The sequence below is a fragment of the Telmatherina bonti genome (assembly GCF_933228915.1).
Source record: "Telmatherina bonti genome assembly, chromosome: 18".
NCBI classification, from domain to species: domain Eukaryota; kingdom Metazoa; phylum Chordata; class Actinopteri; order Atheriniformes; family Telmatherinidae; genus Telmatherina; species Telmatherina bonti.
The window spans coordinates 18217244-18236289 of record NC_136616.1 but is presented as its reverse complement, the minus strand read 5'-3'; the positions used below and the strand labels follow the sequence as shown (position 1 = coordinate 18236289).

General features: G+C 41.0%; 1 protein-coding gene across 1 annotated transcript; it reads right to left on the bottom strand.

Moving 5' to 3' along the window:
- Positions 1–281: 281 nt before the first annotated feature.
- Positions 282–15040, bottom strand: nat8l (N-acetyltransferase 8-like; the record flags this gene model as incomplete). Its single annotated transcript, XM_079257447.1, has 3 exons — positions 282–649; positions 13397–13561; positions 14737–15040. 3 exons carry the CDS (start codon positions 15038–15040, stop codon positions 282–284), a joined length of 837 nt encoding a protein of 278 aa, XP_079113573.1.
- Positions 15041–19046: the final 4006 nt, after the last annotated feature.

Below are 19046 nucleotides of genomic sequence, written 5' to 3'. Positions count from 1 at the left end.
AAATAGAAGAAAAAGAAATAAACTCTCATTCAAAGATGTAAAAGTATAATACCAAAAAATAGCAACAAAAGTGAAATATTAATAAAAATGTTAGTGACTTTAAGATGAGATAGACGTGTTACTCAAACATCTCTAATGACAGGAAGTAAATAAAAGCTGTCAGAGGAGAGGATGCCGGTGGGGCTCTGAGGGGAACGAGGGTTATTGCTCTCTCTGTCCCTCTCTTCCTCCATCTCCCCCTCTCCATCTCTCTCTCTCTCTCCCTCTCTCCCCGTCACCTCTCACTCCTCACGAAGCTGCAGGCGGTAGCGGCTGTGGCGGATCTGGAAGAAGAGCCTCTCCAGAGGCGAGCGGCTCATTCCGGGTAGCCTGTAGTCCTCGCTCTGGCCCGTTCTGCGGAAGCCCAGCGACTCGTACAGCTTGTGGGCGGCCAACTTGACTGCCGTTGTGCCGAGGACCACGGCGGTGTAGTTGTTGCGAATGGCGTACTCCAGAACACGACGACCCAGTGCCTTGGCGATGCCTTTACCACGGTAGCGGGAGTCCACCGACATGCGCCGCAACTCCACGGTGTTGTCCTCCTCGTGGCCCTGCGCAGCCACAATGCCCACCACCCGTCCATCAAGCACTGCCACCCAGAAGCAAGAGCCTGGCAAGAGAATAGAGATAAAGTTTGACCACATTAGACCTCCTGAAAATGTTAAAGTTAAAGTCAAATAAGTAAAGTAAGTAAAGTAAGGCCATGTTCACAATGCAGTTCGACAAACTCTCTTCCCATTCTTTAGGAAGTTCACATTAATCTAAAAACAACTTAAAATCGAACTCCAGTCTGAACAAAAACAGCCCTGAAGTGAGCAGAAGAATACGTGACATCACATGTAACATGTTACGGAAGTAGCAAATGATTATAGACATATATACTATATAAAGGGATTCTGGCAGACACCAGAAGTAGGCCATTGCTGAGGTGTCACTTCTGTGCGTGTCAGAGCAGAGCAGATGAAAATTAAATGATTTATTTAATGACGTCGAAGGAAAAATGGAAGAATTTGCACATTTCTTGGCAGTGCAAAACTTGAATTGGGGTAAGACGTGAATACTGAAATCATTGGCCTTTACTGTCTGTCTCTGTGTGGCCCTGTGATGGACTGGCGAGCTGTCCAGGGTGTACCCTGCCTTTTGCCCAATTGACTGCTGAGATAAACTCCAGCTTCCCCGCGACCCTTCATCGGACTAAGTGGTTAGTATCATGAATGAATGAATGGATGTATCTGTCTGCGTGACACTGAGGGGGGCAGTGGTTGAGACTCCGCTGTTGATGGTGTGTGGCACGTTTTAGCAAAGTAACTTGTTCCAACAAAACATGCTAAAGAAGCTTTCTGAGATGATTATAAAAGAGTCGGATTTGAGTCACTTTTACCTGCAGTGTGAATATTTAGGACAAATATTGTTAGTTTACAGCACGTATCAGAACTGAGCCATGAGCACCTTTAGTGTAGCAAGAAGACCAACCGGCTTAACCTACTGTCTCTGTAAAGCAGGGGTCTCCAACTCCAGTCCTCGAGAGCCACCATCCTGCAGGTTTTTGTGTTTCCCCGCTGCAACACACCTGACTCAAGTCAACGGCTCATCAACTAGCAGGTGCAGAAGATGACAACAAGTTGTTGGAGAAACTTTTCATTAGAATTAACTGGGTTGTACCTGGGAAACACTTAAACCTGCAGGATGGTAGCCCTCGAGGAATGGAGTTTGAGACCACCTGTCTGCTGGCTGTGCATTCGTATTAATTTTGCATAAATGAGAAAGGTGAAGCCCTCCCTCCCCCATCTTAGACAAGATAAATTATTGGCCACAATGTTGCACTATTGCTTTACAACTACATAATTATATCACCAAAAATAATCACCTTGATTATACAACATCTAAGAAAATCTTGGGAGAGTAATATGCTGCATGCAGTCAAACTAATTAAGCTTTATCTATTTTTTGTACTTTATTTGGGATGCAGGCTACCAACTATTTAAGAAGTAATCAACTTGTGCTTTTTTTTTTTAAGTAATGTCACAGTAATGTTATGTTTTAGCAGGTGAGATCTAATAATTCCTTATTTTCAGCATGATGATAATTAATGGCATTCACATTATTGAGTTCCTGTTCTTTCTATCTTGTTATTATTATTATATATTATTCCGCCAATTTTTGCCGTGCTACTAGTCCTGCATCGTTCAAGTCACTTCAATCATTCAGATCTTAAACTGTGCAGCTCCTTCAGGACATGTGTGCGCTACGATTTTTTTTTTTTTTTTTTTTTTAAACTTTGTAGTTTTTGAGATATTTAGCATTTTGTAAAAATAAATTCAGCCTTGTGACTGAGTGAAAGTCCTTCAAACTAAATGCGGATTGGACGTTGGAAGAATTTAGCTCGGCAATTGGTCGGTTTTTGCATAATGAGCTGAAAACAGCTTCAACGGGTGGTTCGTCTTGATCCCGGTCTCCATTGTATTTTCTTGCAAAATCTTTGAAACGCTACTCCTCCTACACCGTTTGTCTCACTTCAACCATTCAAGTATCAAACTCTGCAGCACATTCATGAGATATGTTCTACAACTTTTGGTCTTTCTAACATTTAAAATTTTTAAGTTATTTTTTGTCAATGTATTGAAATCCGTTCCTGTGATTGAACGAAACGGAATTCAGCTCAGCGATTGGTCCATTTTGTGCACCGGGACACAGGGGCATTCACATTTGCTATTATTTCAATAATAGCTGGTTCTAGTTTATTATTATTATTATTATTATTATTATTATTATTATTATTATTTTATCAGATTATTTATCAGAATATTGGACTAAAAAAGTCAAGAGAAGGGAACAACTTCTTGTGCTTACATTTACAGTATGTTGTGATCATGGCTTAAATATCATTTTGTTGAAAGAAAAAAGAAGACCAGAGGAAGAGCGGCATGGAGTTAGTGAATGAGCTGGACAGAGACTAGTGTCTGACGGGTGCATAATAGCATTAGCCACTCAGCAAGACTGCTGATTAAAAGCTCAGGCATTACGGAGTCACTTTTGACTCGCTGTTAAGTGAAGCAAAGTAACTGAAACACAGATGTCAGACAAGAAACTTGTATTTTCTCCAGATCATATTTGTAATGTAAAACTGCAGGGAAAGAATGAGGATTTGGACATTCTTACAACTTGTACACATCAGGCTCTTCCTGAGTAAATCAGATGTTGGTAACAGACAAACACACTCTCATACAGACAAGCAAACAAGGTTAAAACATTGTGGTTAAATATGTCAGCAGACGATGCACCTCCACCAGACAAATCAGCCCCTCTTTGATATTGACTGTTATTCAAGCTCCAGTTCATAAGTTTTTCACTTTGATACAGTGTGATTATATTTCAGTTTTCCTTTTCATCCTTGAATGCCTTTTTTTCAAAGACAGAAGCACAGATTGGAGGGGAAAGGAGCATCCTTGACATACTGAAAATCACCGTTTTATCACTACTGACTAAACGTCCTTTTTGTCAGTAGTGATGAAACAGAAGTTTATGAGTCATTTTAACATCCTTTTTCTCCTCAAATAATTTAATCACATAATTTTTTAAACCATCATACAGCGTTGGACCTAGCTTAAGCTCCTTTACGGATCATAATCTTTCAAAGAAAAAGACTCTCTGCTCCTCTTGTTTTAGTTGCATAACAATGTTCAAACACCCTCCGACGTCATGCGGATGCAACGGTTACATGGTTTTGTACCAAACGACCATCTGTTTGTTGAAGATTAAGTAAAATCTGACTGTTCTGTGATTGGCTGAAGCGGACCTGTGGACCTGCTGCTCATTGTGCTCGAGTCCTAATACTTCCTCTTTGACCTGGCTCTCTCATGCTTTCACACAAAACCTTCTCTTTCCTCAGTTTCCACTGAATTTCTCCCTCGTGCGTCTTAAAACAGGTGGTGGGAATGACATCGTGTTTGAGTCATTGTGTGTCAGCGGGGATTTGATGCCCCTGCAGGCTCGTGTTAAGCTGGTCCAGATGCTCCTGTCACTGAATCAAACAGCTGTGATGGATGCATGAAGGTAGCAGCAGGCGATCTCATGTACTTGCTGCCCTCCAAGTGTGCAAACAGTGGTTCGCTAATCCGTTGCGATTTGCATGTCGAAGCCTGAAGATTGTCGAGCTGGCTTTTTAGCTGAAATTTTATATCCCGAATAAGTAAAATAATACATAAAACCATCCTGTCACCACAATAAAAATGTTGCAAATTCTCTTAGATTCCAGTCGAGTCATATTGAAGTGGCTGATCAGAAACTTTGTGTCTGCACACATCTGGATCAGACTGTTTAATGAACACAGATCATGTTATTTAATGCAATGAAACCGTTGCTTTTTGACACTATCTGGGGACACTAAAGGGTGTGGATGGTTATGTTGAGCTTTGATGGATTAGTTGTAAGTGGTTAAATACTTTGTAGCGGTAACAAATATCGCAGAATGAGGTTTTATTATGGGCAGATGTCAACTCCTTTGGCACAGTTTCAGCATTATTTTGTGTGTGTGTGTGTGTGTGTGTGTGTGTGTGTGTGTGTGTGTGTGTGTGTGTGTGTGTGTGTGTGTGTGTGTGTGTGTGTGTGTGAAGTGCATGTCTTTCTAAGCACGTGGGATGGAAAGAGGGTGAGGGCTACGCTTGCATGAAGCCCTCCTGACCATCTGTCTGGACTGAGTCTGTGCCAGGAATGAGGGCAGCTCAGGAAGGCATGCACAGCAAGCACTGCCCTGCTCGTCAGAGAGTAGACGTTACTTAACACTGTGTCTCCAAAAGATCACCAGGATCATGTGAGGCAATGAGGAAACCTGAAGGGGGTGGTATTTTACAACTCATCCTGCCCCTCCAGCCACATTTTTCTCTTCTTTTCCAATAAAACCTAAGAAGCATGAATTGACCGCTAAGCTCTTTGACATCACTGTTCAGGGAACATTACATATCCTGCATCTGCGTTGTTATTTTTGATCCTCCACAAGGCTTTTTAAACAAGATCAAACAAGATCTATACTAACATATGAGGAAAATATATAGTGAAGTGCCATATGCACAGTACTTAAAGGAGGGGGGCCTGCAAAGATTCTGGCTGTTGTATTTTCTGTTTTATTTTGTTCGTTATTTTTAGATTTAGTGTTGATGTGTGTGACCGACCTGTCTAGGCTGTTGGAAAGTTATGGAAATACGGAACAAAGTGCAACATTTATTTGTCAATTAAAGGACAATTTTGGATTTAACAGGATGGGTGGCAACCCTAGGCGGCCATGATGTGGAGAGGCGGCTCAACGTCATGAGAGAAACGGAGAAAAAAGAACAAGTGTGGATGAGGTAAAGCTAAAGTTGGGAAGAGAACAGAAAAATCTAAACCAGGGGTCCTTGAGGATCGCAATTCTGCAGTTTTTCAATGCATCCCTGCTCAAGCACACCTGACTCAAATTAAATAACCTCTAGTTTGAGTCAGGTGTGTTGAAGCAGGGATAGATTGAACACCTGCAGGACAGCGACCCTCGAAGACCGACTTTGGACTCCCCTGATCTAAGCAAAGCGACTTGCAGCAACTTACACGTTTCAATAACAACAAAAAAAAAATGCACGAAATGGAATGCATCCATTGGCAAGCGATGTCTTAAAGCGATCAGGTGTAATCTTTTCATCTCCTGCAATAGCAACTTTATTGTTTTAAACAAAATACCACTGGACTCAATGACTGTCACCTCCATAGGATTCCTAGTAACTACAGAGATCTAACTTTTCAAGCAAGATTATTGCAGTTTTTGTTGATTTTTTTAAAAATTTTTTACTATTTTATTTAAATACAAAAAAACAAAGATCAATAAAAAGAGCCAATATACCTGTAGCACTTGTATGACCAATAGCCTAAAACCACTAGAATGTCCTTTTCTCAATATTTGCAGATCTACCAGCTCAGACTTAATATTTACAAAGTTATCATCAAGTCTTTTGAATGAAAAGATCATTGGCAGAATTGGTAATCTTTGAATTTTCTATTTATTCTTTCTACTATCCCACTATTCTCCTGCTTAATACTTTTTGTAGTGCAGAAGAAAGAAGCTGCTCCATGTTTCTCTAGAATGCTGAGCATCCAGAAGGAGTAAGAGGAAATCAGGGACGACTCTTTTGAGCAAAGCAAAAAGCTCCCTGTTGCTCCAGCCCAGCAGCTGCCCAGGCTCAACGCAGCATTAATACAGTGCACCACCAGTGTACTGGTGTGTGTGCAAATGGTATGAATGAGCTTACTCACTCAGAAAAAAAGGACTTGGAGAAAGAGAGGAACGAGGAACAAGAAAGAATAAGTCATTTATCTCTCCTCTTTGAAAGAAGGAGTAAGCAGAGGTGGAGGAAGATGGTGGGGCATGTGTGTTAACAGTAAAAGCGATGTCTCTGAAAGGAGCTATTACTGCTGCTGAGGCACACAAATACGTAGGGGGAGGGAGGAAAGATGGAGAATACAGAGAGGCGGGGGGGGGGGGGGGGGGGGCTGAGGAATACAGATGATCTCAAGAGAAGGAATCAATTTAGTGAAAGTGAGAGTGAAGGTGAGAAAGAGAGGAAAAGCTCTGGAAATCATTTGCAAGTAAGAATCTGATTACTGTGTTTTAAATCCAGCAGATATCATTACTGCTTTGCAACAACTATTAGCATGTCTTTCTGAACGTGTGTGGGAGGGTTAAATACTTGATGATTCTGTAAACTGAACCCATTAGAAACCACCACCCCCCCCCCTCAGAAACAGGAATGGTTTCTATGGAGTAACAACATTATTCCCGTTTCCTTCAGATGAAACCTACAGGGCTAATTCGGCAGATAAGCGTTCAGTCTAGACGCCGCCTCGCTGTAGTTCTCTGTTTCCATGAGACACAGTTTGAGCACGCAGGATGGAAGAGGCTCAACGTTGTGTATTCTTACTGATTATTTGGTGTTTATATATATTTTTCTGTCGTTGCTGCCGTGAAAATGACATGTAATTAAAAGTGCAGATTTACGCTGCAGCTCTGGCTCTGAACTGAAGCGGTGCATGAACATCTCGTCTTGTTGAAATGTCCAGCTGGTATTTATGTGACCATTCATTAAACTATAAATAAAGCATTACAGTTATTTAGATTATTTAGCATGTGTTTTATAGCAAAAAAAATCTTTCTTTTCTAGTGGCTTTGATAGTAAAAACTAGCAAAAATGAATAAAATAACAATGTGTTTCTAATATAATTCCTGCAGTTTATACTCTGAAGATGCTCTGTACAGTCTTGTTTGGTCCTGTGCTGCATGCACAACCTCCTTAATGCACTCACCAAGACACACCCTGCTCTTCAGGTCAGAGTGCACGCTGGGAGAATAGATTAGCCTGTCACACTGAACCCACACATCAGCGGTTTCTTCCTCCGCCACCGGCAAATGAGGGTGGGTGGAGGTGACTGTCAGACACAGGGCCCACTGTTCACGTGTACACACGCACGTACGCACGTATAAATAATTAATCCTTTCTCAAGTGAAGATTCACACCAGAAGTTGTTTCCACTGGGCTGGCCATTAAGCTTAAAACAGCACATAAAGACAGTAAACCCACCACTGACAACCCACTCCTCCCAGTGTGTACTCTTCACTGTTAATGCCGCCATTAGTTCAGAAAAAGTCATTATGACCTGTTGGTGTTGGCATTGCTGCACCGCTTCACATCCACGGGCCTGTTTCTGTTTGTTTATATGCAAGCTGTAGGTGCGTGCCCAATTTTACACACATGTTACACTTTAATATGCCCACGCCATTGTTCACACGACTGCGGTTACAAACAACCTGAGCCCCATCTGCCACTTCATTCCTATGGTCAAAGGCCATCGTGGTGGGTGTTTACACACAGCTGCAGAATCATCATGATACGCTGCCAGGTGCAGACATAAAAATAAGCTTTTCAGAAGCAAAACTCAGGACAGTAAAACAAAACTGATCAATCATAAGACTCTGACCAGACTGACTAATATTAACAGGTTTTTCTTCATCCACACAGAGGGGTTAAAGACCATCTAATTACATCCTGTGGAGTCTGTTACCAGGAGATTAGGTGTGGACCCTGTGGTTGGGATTAGGTGTTTGTGGTTGAGTTATTGATTCCCACATTTCCATGCATTTGGTTGGTGTAAAAAGTGTTGCTAATGTAAACACCAGGGTTTATGATTTGTCCTGCAGAATGTTGCATTTTGACAAAAAGATCTCCTATTCACTTCATCTTCTGTGGTTTCATTGTTGTGGCTAATCTTTGCACCTTCATGTAACTTTGTTTTTTTTCTCTAATCTAGACATTTACAGTAATCGTGCCTTAATACTACTACTGATGTCATTGTGTATCCCTTAACTTCAGCCAGACATATTCTTTCTGCCTAAACTTGAACCCAAACCGAAGAACTACATGTTTATTTTCATTATCAGTCATTCAGACGACTAATCCCTCAACAATCAATAACAATAAGCTTCATAGTGTTTTTCTGTAATGACAAATCCCCGTTATCAGCCACCAGTAGGTCCAAATACCAAGAAAAAGCTGTAAAGATGAATGATGCTGCTGATGACGCATCATCTTGTCTCTCCAGCATTTGTCTTTGTTAAGTATTGATTTAAGTGGAATGTAAAACACCAGCTGAAGAGGTTGTAGTGAGACTACAATGTATTATTAATCTCAGGCTTCACTTTCGCAAAACACCGAACAGACAAGACGCGCATACCTGCAGAGAACAACTGTAAAAGGGAACTGCAAGTTCTTCAGTGTCTGGTTTTGTTAAGTGTGATGGTAGCAGTGGGAGATGATGATGTGGTTGATGGTATAACACGGATCTATATATTACTGATTATGTGAATCAGCTGAGATGAAGATTAGCAATGTATGTTTTCATTGGTACTTCAACTGTAGGTTCTTTGTTATTATTGACATTATCTATCACCTATACTTGCTTATAGTCCAGGGTTGCAGCGCAACTTTTGCCTACAAAGAACAAATAATTTATTTGATTAAACTAGTAAACTATTTTATTTTTGCTAATTATAAATAAATAAAGTCATGTATTTTTATATATATGTATGTATATATATATATATATATATATATATATATATATATATATATATATATATATATATATATACACACACATATATATATATTTATATTTATATATATATATATATATATATATATATATATATATATATGTATATATATGCATTCTGGCTCAAAGGAGCTAATGTGTCCATTAAAAAAACCCATATATATTTATATATATATATAAATATATATATATATATATATATACACACATATATATTTATATATATATATATATTTATATTTATATATATATATATATATATTTTTATATATATATATATATATATATATGTATATATATATATATATATATATGTATATATATATATATATATATGTATATATATATATATATATATATATATATATATTTATATATATATATGGGTTTTTTTAATGGACACATTAGCTCCTTTGAGCCAGAATGCAGCGCCTCCTCCTGCATCTTCAGCACAGATCAGAGGAAGAGGAGCAAGAGTTGCACAAGTGGGAGTCGTGGAAAGAAAATTCAGTGTCTCCAATTGCAACAAGATGAAGGGGTAGTAGAGGGGCGCGCAGGAAGAAGCATGCCCTATTAATCTGAGATGCTATGGCTGACAAGTCAGAAATATCCCCAGGAGACCCCTTTGTCTCCGCTAACTAGCAAGCTCTTGATTTCTTTCCTTCTTTTTTTTTTTTTCTTTTTTTTTTTTTTTTTTTTTGTCTTGTCCAGCATTTAAGCAAGCAGACTGATGTTCTGGATGCTGTGTTCTGCTGAGCAAATTTATTTTGCCAAGGGGAACTTTTGTAGATGTAATGATCCCCTTGTATTTCTTGATTCTTATTTTATTTTTCAATTTGTTTTGGATAATAGCTTGTATTACAGAGTTTATGCTGCTGGACCCGACCGGAAAGGACAGGAAAGGGGCAGAAAGAGAACAGAAAAGAGAACAGAAAAAAACAAAAAAAAAAACAAAAGAAAGAGATCAATGCATACATGTATATGCACATACATACCCACCTACATATATATGTATATACACTCGCACATACATTATATATATACATATATACATACATACACATGCATACACACACATGTACACATACATGCATACATAAAGATAGATATACATACATACATATACACATACATACACACATATATATATATATATATATATATATATATATACATATATACACATATACATACTCACATACATACACACACACACATATATATATATATATATATACATATATACACATATACATACTCACATACATACACATACATATACACACACATACACATACATACACATACACTCACACATATGCATACATATATACATATCCATACACATACACATACACATAAGTACACACACATACCCACCCACACACATAAATATATACACCCACACAAGCCAACTCTAGATTCGTGGAGAACAAAACCGTTGACAATCATGAGGACCAGAAACTAGCAAGTTAAGTCAAAAAGACAGAAAGAGAGCTACCTGCTGTTAGTGAATAAACTTGCTGGATGACTCAGTGACTGTGACACATGCAGAACATTCATGCAGAACATTCAGAGATTTCTTTCCTTCTTGCCCACACAAAACACCTTCCATTGCCGAACGCCCCTCCCTCTCATGCTCCCATTTTTCACTCACCACCTTCCTTCCCTTCACACTTTTTCACTTTCTCTCTGTCTGTCTCCCTCATTCTGTCGTTCAGAGCTAAAATAAGCACAGCAGGTATCAGTGGAGGAAGCTGCTCTCACCCCTGAAACAGAGTGAGCCCTTGTTCACCCACACTCACAGTTTATAGCTGACCCACGACGATGGAATAAATCAGGACTGCAACAGAGTGGGAACATGGTATGATGACTGCCGTTGAAGTACGGTTGAAATTTTGCATCATTTACCTGATTTGGAGCTCTGGAAGATCAAGTAGTTCTTACTGTACATGAGTTTTCAAATAAGATGAACCTGGGAGACATGAAAGCTGCTGGCATTTAGCACAAATGAGCGCAGAGAGACGCTATTAGCGATCCTGATGACACAGCTGGCGCTTGTTAGAGCTCCTTGGAAAGAGTTTTAATTTAAGGGTGGCTTAACCCTTTATCAGGCAAGTGACTGTTTTTCAGCATAAATCAAATTTAAAAAAAAAAAAAAAAAAAAAGTAACAACAGAATGGAGGTCTTGGTACATATCAGAAGGACAATTTTAGGTTAAAATGTCTTCATTTTAAGGTGTTTCATTGGGTGCCCTATAAAGGGTTAACTATCCCAGTTCCTGACAATTAAGCCAGCAAAATAGCAACAAATGCCTACAGTGAAAGTTTAACCAGGAAACCAACTCCCTATATGTTTACTGTAAATAACTACATAAAATGGTCCAAAAAACATGATTTGGACAAAGTAGCCATGTGGCTTTTCAACTTAGATCATCATGGTGAAACATCTCGCCCTGGTCTTGCTACTCCCACTAGGATGAGATGAAGCCCCTCGGATTTGAGCAGGACTACGGGGCTGAAACATCTATGAAGTCTGGCTGCAAGCTGATCGTCAGAAGTACAACAATCAGTAGTTCTGTGCAGATAATCCATATCTGTGCTTCTCGCTCTCGTTGTATTTTTGACATGGTTTTCTGTAAGAAAAACATGCTTTGAACTGAGAAGTATTTTTATTACCTCGTAATTTCTTTGAGCATTTGCTATGATGTTTATGATCGGTGTTGGATATATATTGATCGGCACCATTGATTTGTTCCTGCTGATGAAGGACAGAGGAAGATGAAAGATCTGTGCCAGCAGCTGCTGCATGTAATGAAGTATAACTCTCAAGTTGTCGAGCACTAATTGAACTGTCAAATTTTAATAACACACCTTTAAAAACTAAGAGTTGCATCAAATCCTTCATTAAATGCTTTTAATGTAAACCCTTTTTTTAAAAAATTTTTTTATTCGTATTATTTTTGTCCCCTACATAACTTAATTTTCTTTATACAACCTCTCTGCTTGCATGCTTTATTTCCCATCAGATGAGTCAGTGATCACAGCGGATACTGAACTGGTCTAGTTTAGTCTCATGGTGTCCATTGCAAGCAGCAGTATGTCTTGTGTTGCTATCATATCATAAGACACTATTGCTCATATAAAATGTGCTTCTAGTGCCTTTAAGTTCCCTTCAACCTGCCAACTTTGTATTTTTTGTATATAATAACTCTCTTACATTTTGTGCCATCCAAGCAGCACAGTAAACGTACTGTAACAAATGACGGTGACGTCAGCTGTGCCTCTCCATCAGAACTCCGCGTTGGTACCCAGGTGTTCATCCCCCACGGGCCCATTCAGTTTGCAGGGTTGTAATCATTAGCATTGTCCAGGAGCAGTGGTGCCTGACCCCCTCTAAACCATCACGGCCCTGCAGCAATAATGGGAATGCTAAATTGCAGTTGTGTATGCTGTGGATTATCAAGCCCCGGTGGCGAAATGTCAGAGAGAAATGGACAAAAGGAGGGGGGGGGGAATTGACCGGCTTAACTAACACCTGTTTTTTGTGTTGGCCATGTGTTTTGGGTTAATGCGGGATAAACGTGTCCAAGAAGTTACAAGGCAGGAAAATGTGTCAGGAATTTGTGGATTTCAGCTGCCTACGCCGCGGGTTCGACTCCCCCCGCGGAGGATAAATAGGTTGAGATGACACCAGAGGTGGATTGATTTTTTCCAATTAGAAACTTTGGTGGAGGAAATGAGCCTTGCCGACACCGAGCGTAGCGCAGAAAGTGTATCAGCAGCCTCCTCTCTGCAATCAATAGCCCCAGGATGCCCTCCATCCCCACCCCCAGTGTCCAAGTGGAGCTCAAAGAGGAAGCGAGTGGGGGAAGGAATGGAGAAGCAGACAGGGAGGAGGGGTGGGAATGGAGGAGAAGGGAAGCAGAGAGAATACTGCATATTTAATGATTTTCCCTCAGTTCTGCCGGAGGATCCTTGAAACCAAACCGTGTTTTAAACGTGCGTGTCAGTCAAACTGGCTTCCATTTGCTTGCCTGGGTTGTTGCCTCTTATCCTCTCTGCTGCAGCAAAAAAGTGACTAACTATAAAGCAGGCACTGGCAGCCGCTGCATCTCATCTGTAATAATCATTTTGATTTATTTTTGGAATGTGATGGAGGAGCATTGCCTTCTGACAAACCACACATGTATGTATGAGAGAGCAGTGAGGTTTCCCCTCCTTCTTACCTGTGGGTCTCATGTAATAAGCCTCTATGTCAGCCATGTCCGTGTGCAGAGCACAGTCCAGATAAGTGTGGATAACTTTCCTGCTGTAGTAGTAGCGCGCACCCATGAGAATTAGGGGTGCGCAGCAGGTCAGTGTGACAGATTTGGTCACGAAAAAGCACATTACTATGGAGAAATGGAAGAAAAGTAAACGAAACCTGTCAGAAGAGAGAATCACATGTTTGATTTTTGGCAAAACAAAAGCAGAAAAGAACAATAACACACAGTATGACAGCATAAGTATTACACTTGTAGAAACATCATTAATATTGCTTCAATCAGGAGGAATAAGGACTTTTTTTTTCTTTTTTTTTTAATCACAAACCCACTTTCGTCAGACTGTAAAGTAAAATACAAGCTTATAGCTGCGCTGAAGAGTGAAACTTTTATCTTTCTTGATAAGTAACACATAGTACAGTCAGAATAAATGAAACCAGGGCAGTTTCTGTTGGAGTTATTAGTCAGATGTAACGCTGGAGGGCGCAAAGGGAGACAGAAACAAGCAGGATGGATGCTGCGCAAGCATGAGTTGCCATGCAAGTAGTTTGGCTGTACTATGCAACTTCTGCTCTGCGGCAGGAGGAAATAATCTGAATAAAGTCGCTGCAATGTAAATTTAAAAAAAAAATTTTTTTCGTCAAAAAGTGCACGACTGGCGCAGTCGCTTCTCTGTCGAGACCAGTGGGAAAGCGTCAGCACAGTGCGTGTGCGCACAGCGGGTTGGTTTTTTTTTTTTTTTTCTTTTATCCTGCGTGCTGAGAGTGCGCAGCAAAGTGATTTTTTTCCCCCCCTTTTTTTTTGTGCGTGCGCGCACCCTGTGGGCCAATCCTTAAATTCACCCACTCATTCATTCACGGCAACGGCATGTCATCACATCATCAGCAGGCCCCGCCAGCTACACACATGCACCATGCGCCTGCCATGCCTTTTGTTGTTGGCTGAGCAACGTGTGCCGGCGGAAACAGGAGCCGCGTTGGCTGCAACAGATTTCAGCTAAACTCGTCCTCTCCTGCACGGTCAGATGGTTCACATGTGTTCCGTTCTTTCCTTGTTATTCCAACAGTGAAACAAACATCCAAAAGCATTTAAGATAATTGTAGAAATCCCTTCAGGATGCAGACACCACAACAAAGCGCGGTGGAGACATGTCTTCCAATGAAAGCTTCGTGGGGGGGGGGGGGGGGGGGGGGAGGAAAAAAAAAAAGAAACTAGGCTACATACATAATTAATATTAGATCATAATAAAGTTGAGTTTAATAAAGGTGCCCAGCTACCTGATGGGATGTAATGATCGTACTTACCTGTAAGAAGAGCATATAAAAACTGGGTCTTGGGTTGCTGTTTGATCCCCCTAAAAGCCGTGTTGGGTATCCGCTCCATGATACCCTCGTAAAAGATGCGCCGCACCTCCGCTTGATCCCCGCGCTCGAACTCGCGGATAAAAACCGCATCTTTCCTCACATCCTTCCCCTCAGCGGGGTTTAAAGCCACGCTGGAGGCAGGAGAGCTCCACATCATCGACTCTTTTTTGGTCCCAGGTATAGCATCGTGTTCATCCGCAACTATTTTAGTCTCGCAAACCATTTTGGGAGACGAACAATGCATGCAAGTGGCCGCAATAAAAACACAATACAACTACACTTTCTGAAAGGGAGGGAAAAGAAAGAAAGAAAGAAATGACTGGGGCGGGGAGGGTGGGTGGGGAGGGAATGAGTTGAAAATGGATGATGCGTGAGATTTGTCTTAAAAAACGGCGAAAAACGATGATGAGGGGGGGATAAGACGAGAGGGGGATGTTCTGCTGCAACCCTGAGAGTTTCTGACGACCAAGGCTTGCCGGCGTGATTCAGGCTGTATTTATAAGCGAGCAGGGCGGGTAGATTGGGTTCAGGGGGTTGGGGAGGTCCTCCTGCTGCACAGATTGGACACCGACGGGAGGGGGGAGAGAAAGAGAGAGAGATCTGGACAGGCTTATGTGTGCCGGCGAAGTGTGTATTTTGAGAAAGTGGGCCCACGAGGAGGGGTGTGATGGTGTTTCAGAGCCGGTTTGTCTTCATTATGTCTTACAATGAGTTGGATCCCCGCTTTATTGGGACACCGGCATGCAGCACGCAGCGGGGGAGGCGCGAGGTAAATCAGGGGCGACGCCTCAAGCTAAAAGCAAGACAGGACCACTGCAGATCTTCTGGAAACTCTCTAACACTCTTTAAGCTTTTAGATACTCTTCAATAACACATTGGCTATTATTAAATCCAAGGTAAAAACAGGATATCTTCGTTGTTGCGCAGATTTTTTTTCTGCTTTTGTAACCAAGGAGACACGAGACCCTCACCTGTATAATACATTTAAATGTCCAGACACATTTTTCTTTCTTTATACAATAAAGGTAGTTGCTGTCCACTCCACGCAGCCTCCTCTGCGGGGTGACTGACAGCTCTGCTGCACTGCGGTGATTCCTCCATGGCTTCCCTTCGCTCCGCCACCCTGCTCCTCCTGTCATACATCACTCCCAACATGGAGATCACAGCTCGCTTTACTGCGCATCTGAAAGCCCGTCTGGTACAGACTTGTGGCGCACAATGCAGCTGCGGCAATTCCGCATTTCTGGTGCGGGCGCCTCCTCGCCTCCTTTGTTGTCCCCGCCGTCACGCGCACCCTGAAACTCGAGCTGTCCCGAACAACTCAAGTTGTTTTTCTTGTTTTATTAAGAAAACAACCATTTTCAATCATTTCAGCGCACATTAAAGACGAGGGGAAAATGGGAAATAAAGTCGTGATTGCATAAAATAAAGTCAACGTTTATCCCTACATGAATATATGTAAATCATATGTGTTGTAGTTAAGAAAACAAGACTTAATATCTTCATTTAGTCGCAAAGAAAATATGTAAATATCTGATTTTTGCTCCCAGGAGGCAGCTCAGTTTGGAGGTGCGGAAACCCTTCATAGCCGGAGTCGCATAACGCAGAACTAGTTTGAACTGGATCGTCTGAGGCAACTTGCAATTGATAAGGCTGCATCCACCCCCATTCCCTCCTCCTCAAGCTCAAGGTATCCCCCTCCTCCTAACCAGGGAGCGGAGGAGTAGGAGGAGGGCATGGACACATCCTGCAGCGTCTCAAAGTCCTCACATACTCGCTTCAGTTCGAATATTTCTTCCGCACACACAGAAAAATGCGGTTTAAGGAGGATTTTCTGCGCACCAGCACATCCTTTACAGCGGTTTATCCACAAGTAGGATGATGCTCGGAGCATGCGCAGTGTCTCTTTTTTTTAGCCGACTCTTTGGAGTGCTGCCTTCAAGGGCTGTCGGTAATGTCGCAGCATGATGAGTGTGCATGAGCAACAAAAGTCGAGAATAATCATAAATTAGCAAATAATATGTGTAATAAAATCAAAGCTGAATAGAAGAGGAACAGATGTTCATAAATTTCCAATATTTTTTAATCTCTTGTTGCCTTACCTGCTGCAACTCTGTACCCATTTTTCCAGAGATAACATTTAGATAAATATTCTGCAAACAACAACAACAACTGCAAACAAACGCTTTAAAAGTATAAAGTCCCACTGACAAAATATATATGTGTTTTGTAAGTATATTAATGTTAGAATCTGAAACTTCTTCAGACTCAGAGCACAAAAGTGCAGAAGTTCCTTGTTTTAAGTTACTTTTGACTTATTTTCTCAAAATCAACTCATACCTGGAAGAGAGTGGAAATGCAGACAAATGTTTATTTGCAGGGGCAATCTGGTGTTCATATGAGCAGGAAACAGTTTAAAGATTACCAAAAAAAAAAAAGCTCCAAAAAGAAACGTAACTACGTTGGCATGTGTTAGGTTCACGAGTCCCATCGATACAGCAGACAGGACTGTAGTGTAATCTGTTGTATCACCACTAACCCGTAGTTTTTCTGTACTTTGCATGTTTTTGTGTTCATAGAGAAACTCCACCTCTCTGCTTCACTGTCATGGATGTGTCATCACTGTCATCACTGTGGTGTCTCCAGCCTGATATACTGATCTTTGTCTCATCTGACCAAAGCAAATGTCATCCTGATACATTCAGTTTGGCCAACGCAAATGAAACAAACTTTTTGGACTTTGTAGATATGTGGTGACATTATGCAGTGTTCCTCACATGCCTGAACTTTCACACAAAAACCCTACACTAAGTCTGAATCACCTAGACATGTTTTTATTCAGCAAAGCCTGTTTAAGTCGTGTTTCTCCATCTGGTTATGATCACTGGTGTAGGTTTACTTGCTACCTCCTGACCGCGGTGTTTCCACTGATTTCCAGTTGGGTCCTTTATCCATACCTGTAAGTTCTTACTATCAGATCTACTGGAGTTCCTCTGTTGATTATTGTCTTTGTGGAACCACCATGTAGACAGAAGTGCAGAAGTAAAGTTGTTGTGTTGACATTTTATAACCATGCTGATGCTACCTGGAAACCCGCTGAAGTAACTTGTATGTTCATGATCACAGTGTTGTTGTGATCATGAACTTCTACTGTCTTTGGACAGAAGAAGTATTGAAGTATTTCTGTTTTGCCCTTCACCAAAGGAAACTCTCCACTGACAGTCACTCAAATGCAGCAATTTTCATTAAATATACATTTTCAAACGTTATGTAATGTAGCATGCTCACTTCTAATGTATATTGTAAGTAGATCCTCTCCTCCTTTAGTCAGAAATGTGCCTCACTGAGTACTTTACATGACGCAGACCCGTTTGCTGTCTTTGGCCATCAAGACATGAACTTTCCAGTCTGAAAAGTGTCAAAATAAGACGATCTCAGCTTTTTTTTTAGTTCATTATCTGGCAACAAACAAAAAAGCTACAAGGTAGCATTAATAGATATACTCTGTGCTGTTCCTGCTTCTCCGTGTATTAATATAAGTCAAAAATCCCTCCACATATTGCTCTAATTACCTCACATTTGATCTCTGACTCTTCCTCGCAGCTGAGGAAACCCCACCATCCATATGTTGCATCAACCACCGCTGCTTGGCTCCCCTCAGCCGCCGAGCGCCGCAGCAGCGTTCTGCTGTGAAATTATAAGGATGCAGCATGATTCCCACAGTCTGCTGTTTACATCAGGTGCTTCTGCATTGTTGATTGAGACCCGTTCACAACGTTTAGGCTGGAGAATTGTCCTTAAATATAAAGTAACTACAGTTGTTCTTGTAGAAAAAAAACTTCTTAATCCAGTCAGTGAATGGATTTCTGTTTGGGTATGAGTGGTTTTATTTTGTTATGAAATGGATTGCAACAGATGTGCTGTGTTTTAGGAAGTCATGCCAAAACCTTCCTTTAATTAGCAGAACTACAGTGTTTACGAAACATGAAGTAAACGGTACAAATAGCAATATGATGCCGATTTGAAAACCTCTGAAGGACCCTAGCAAAGCAGAATGAGGCTTTTATTACAGTGACTATGGTAATGTTTATTCCTAAACATTGCTGGACCTGGCCGGAGGGGAAAAAGAGGAAAAAGTGAACAGAAATTAAACGGAAAGAAGAAAGAGGAGATACAGATGCATCCGACAGAAAGCAAAGGTCCTGCAATCTAGAAAAACCAGACAACCAGCTGGTACACCTGTACAGGAA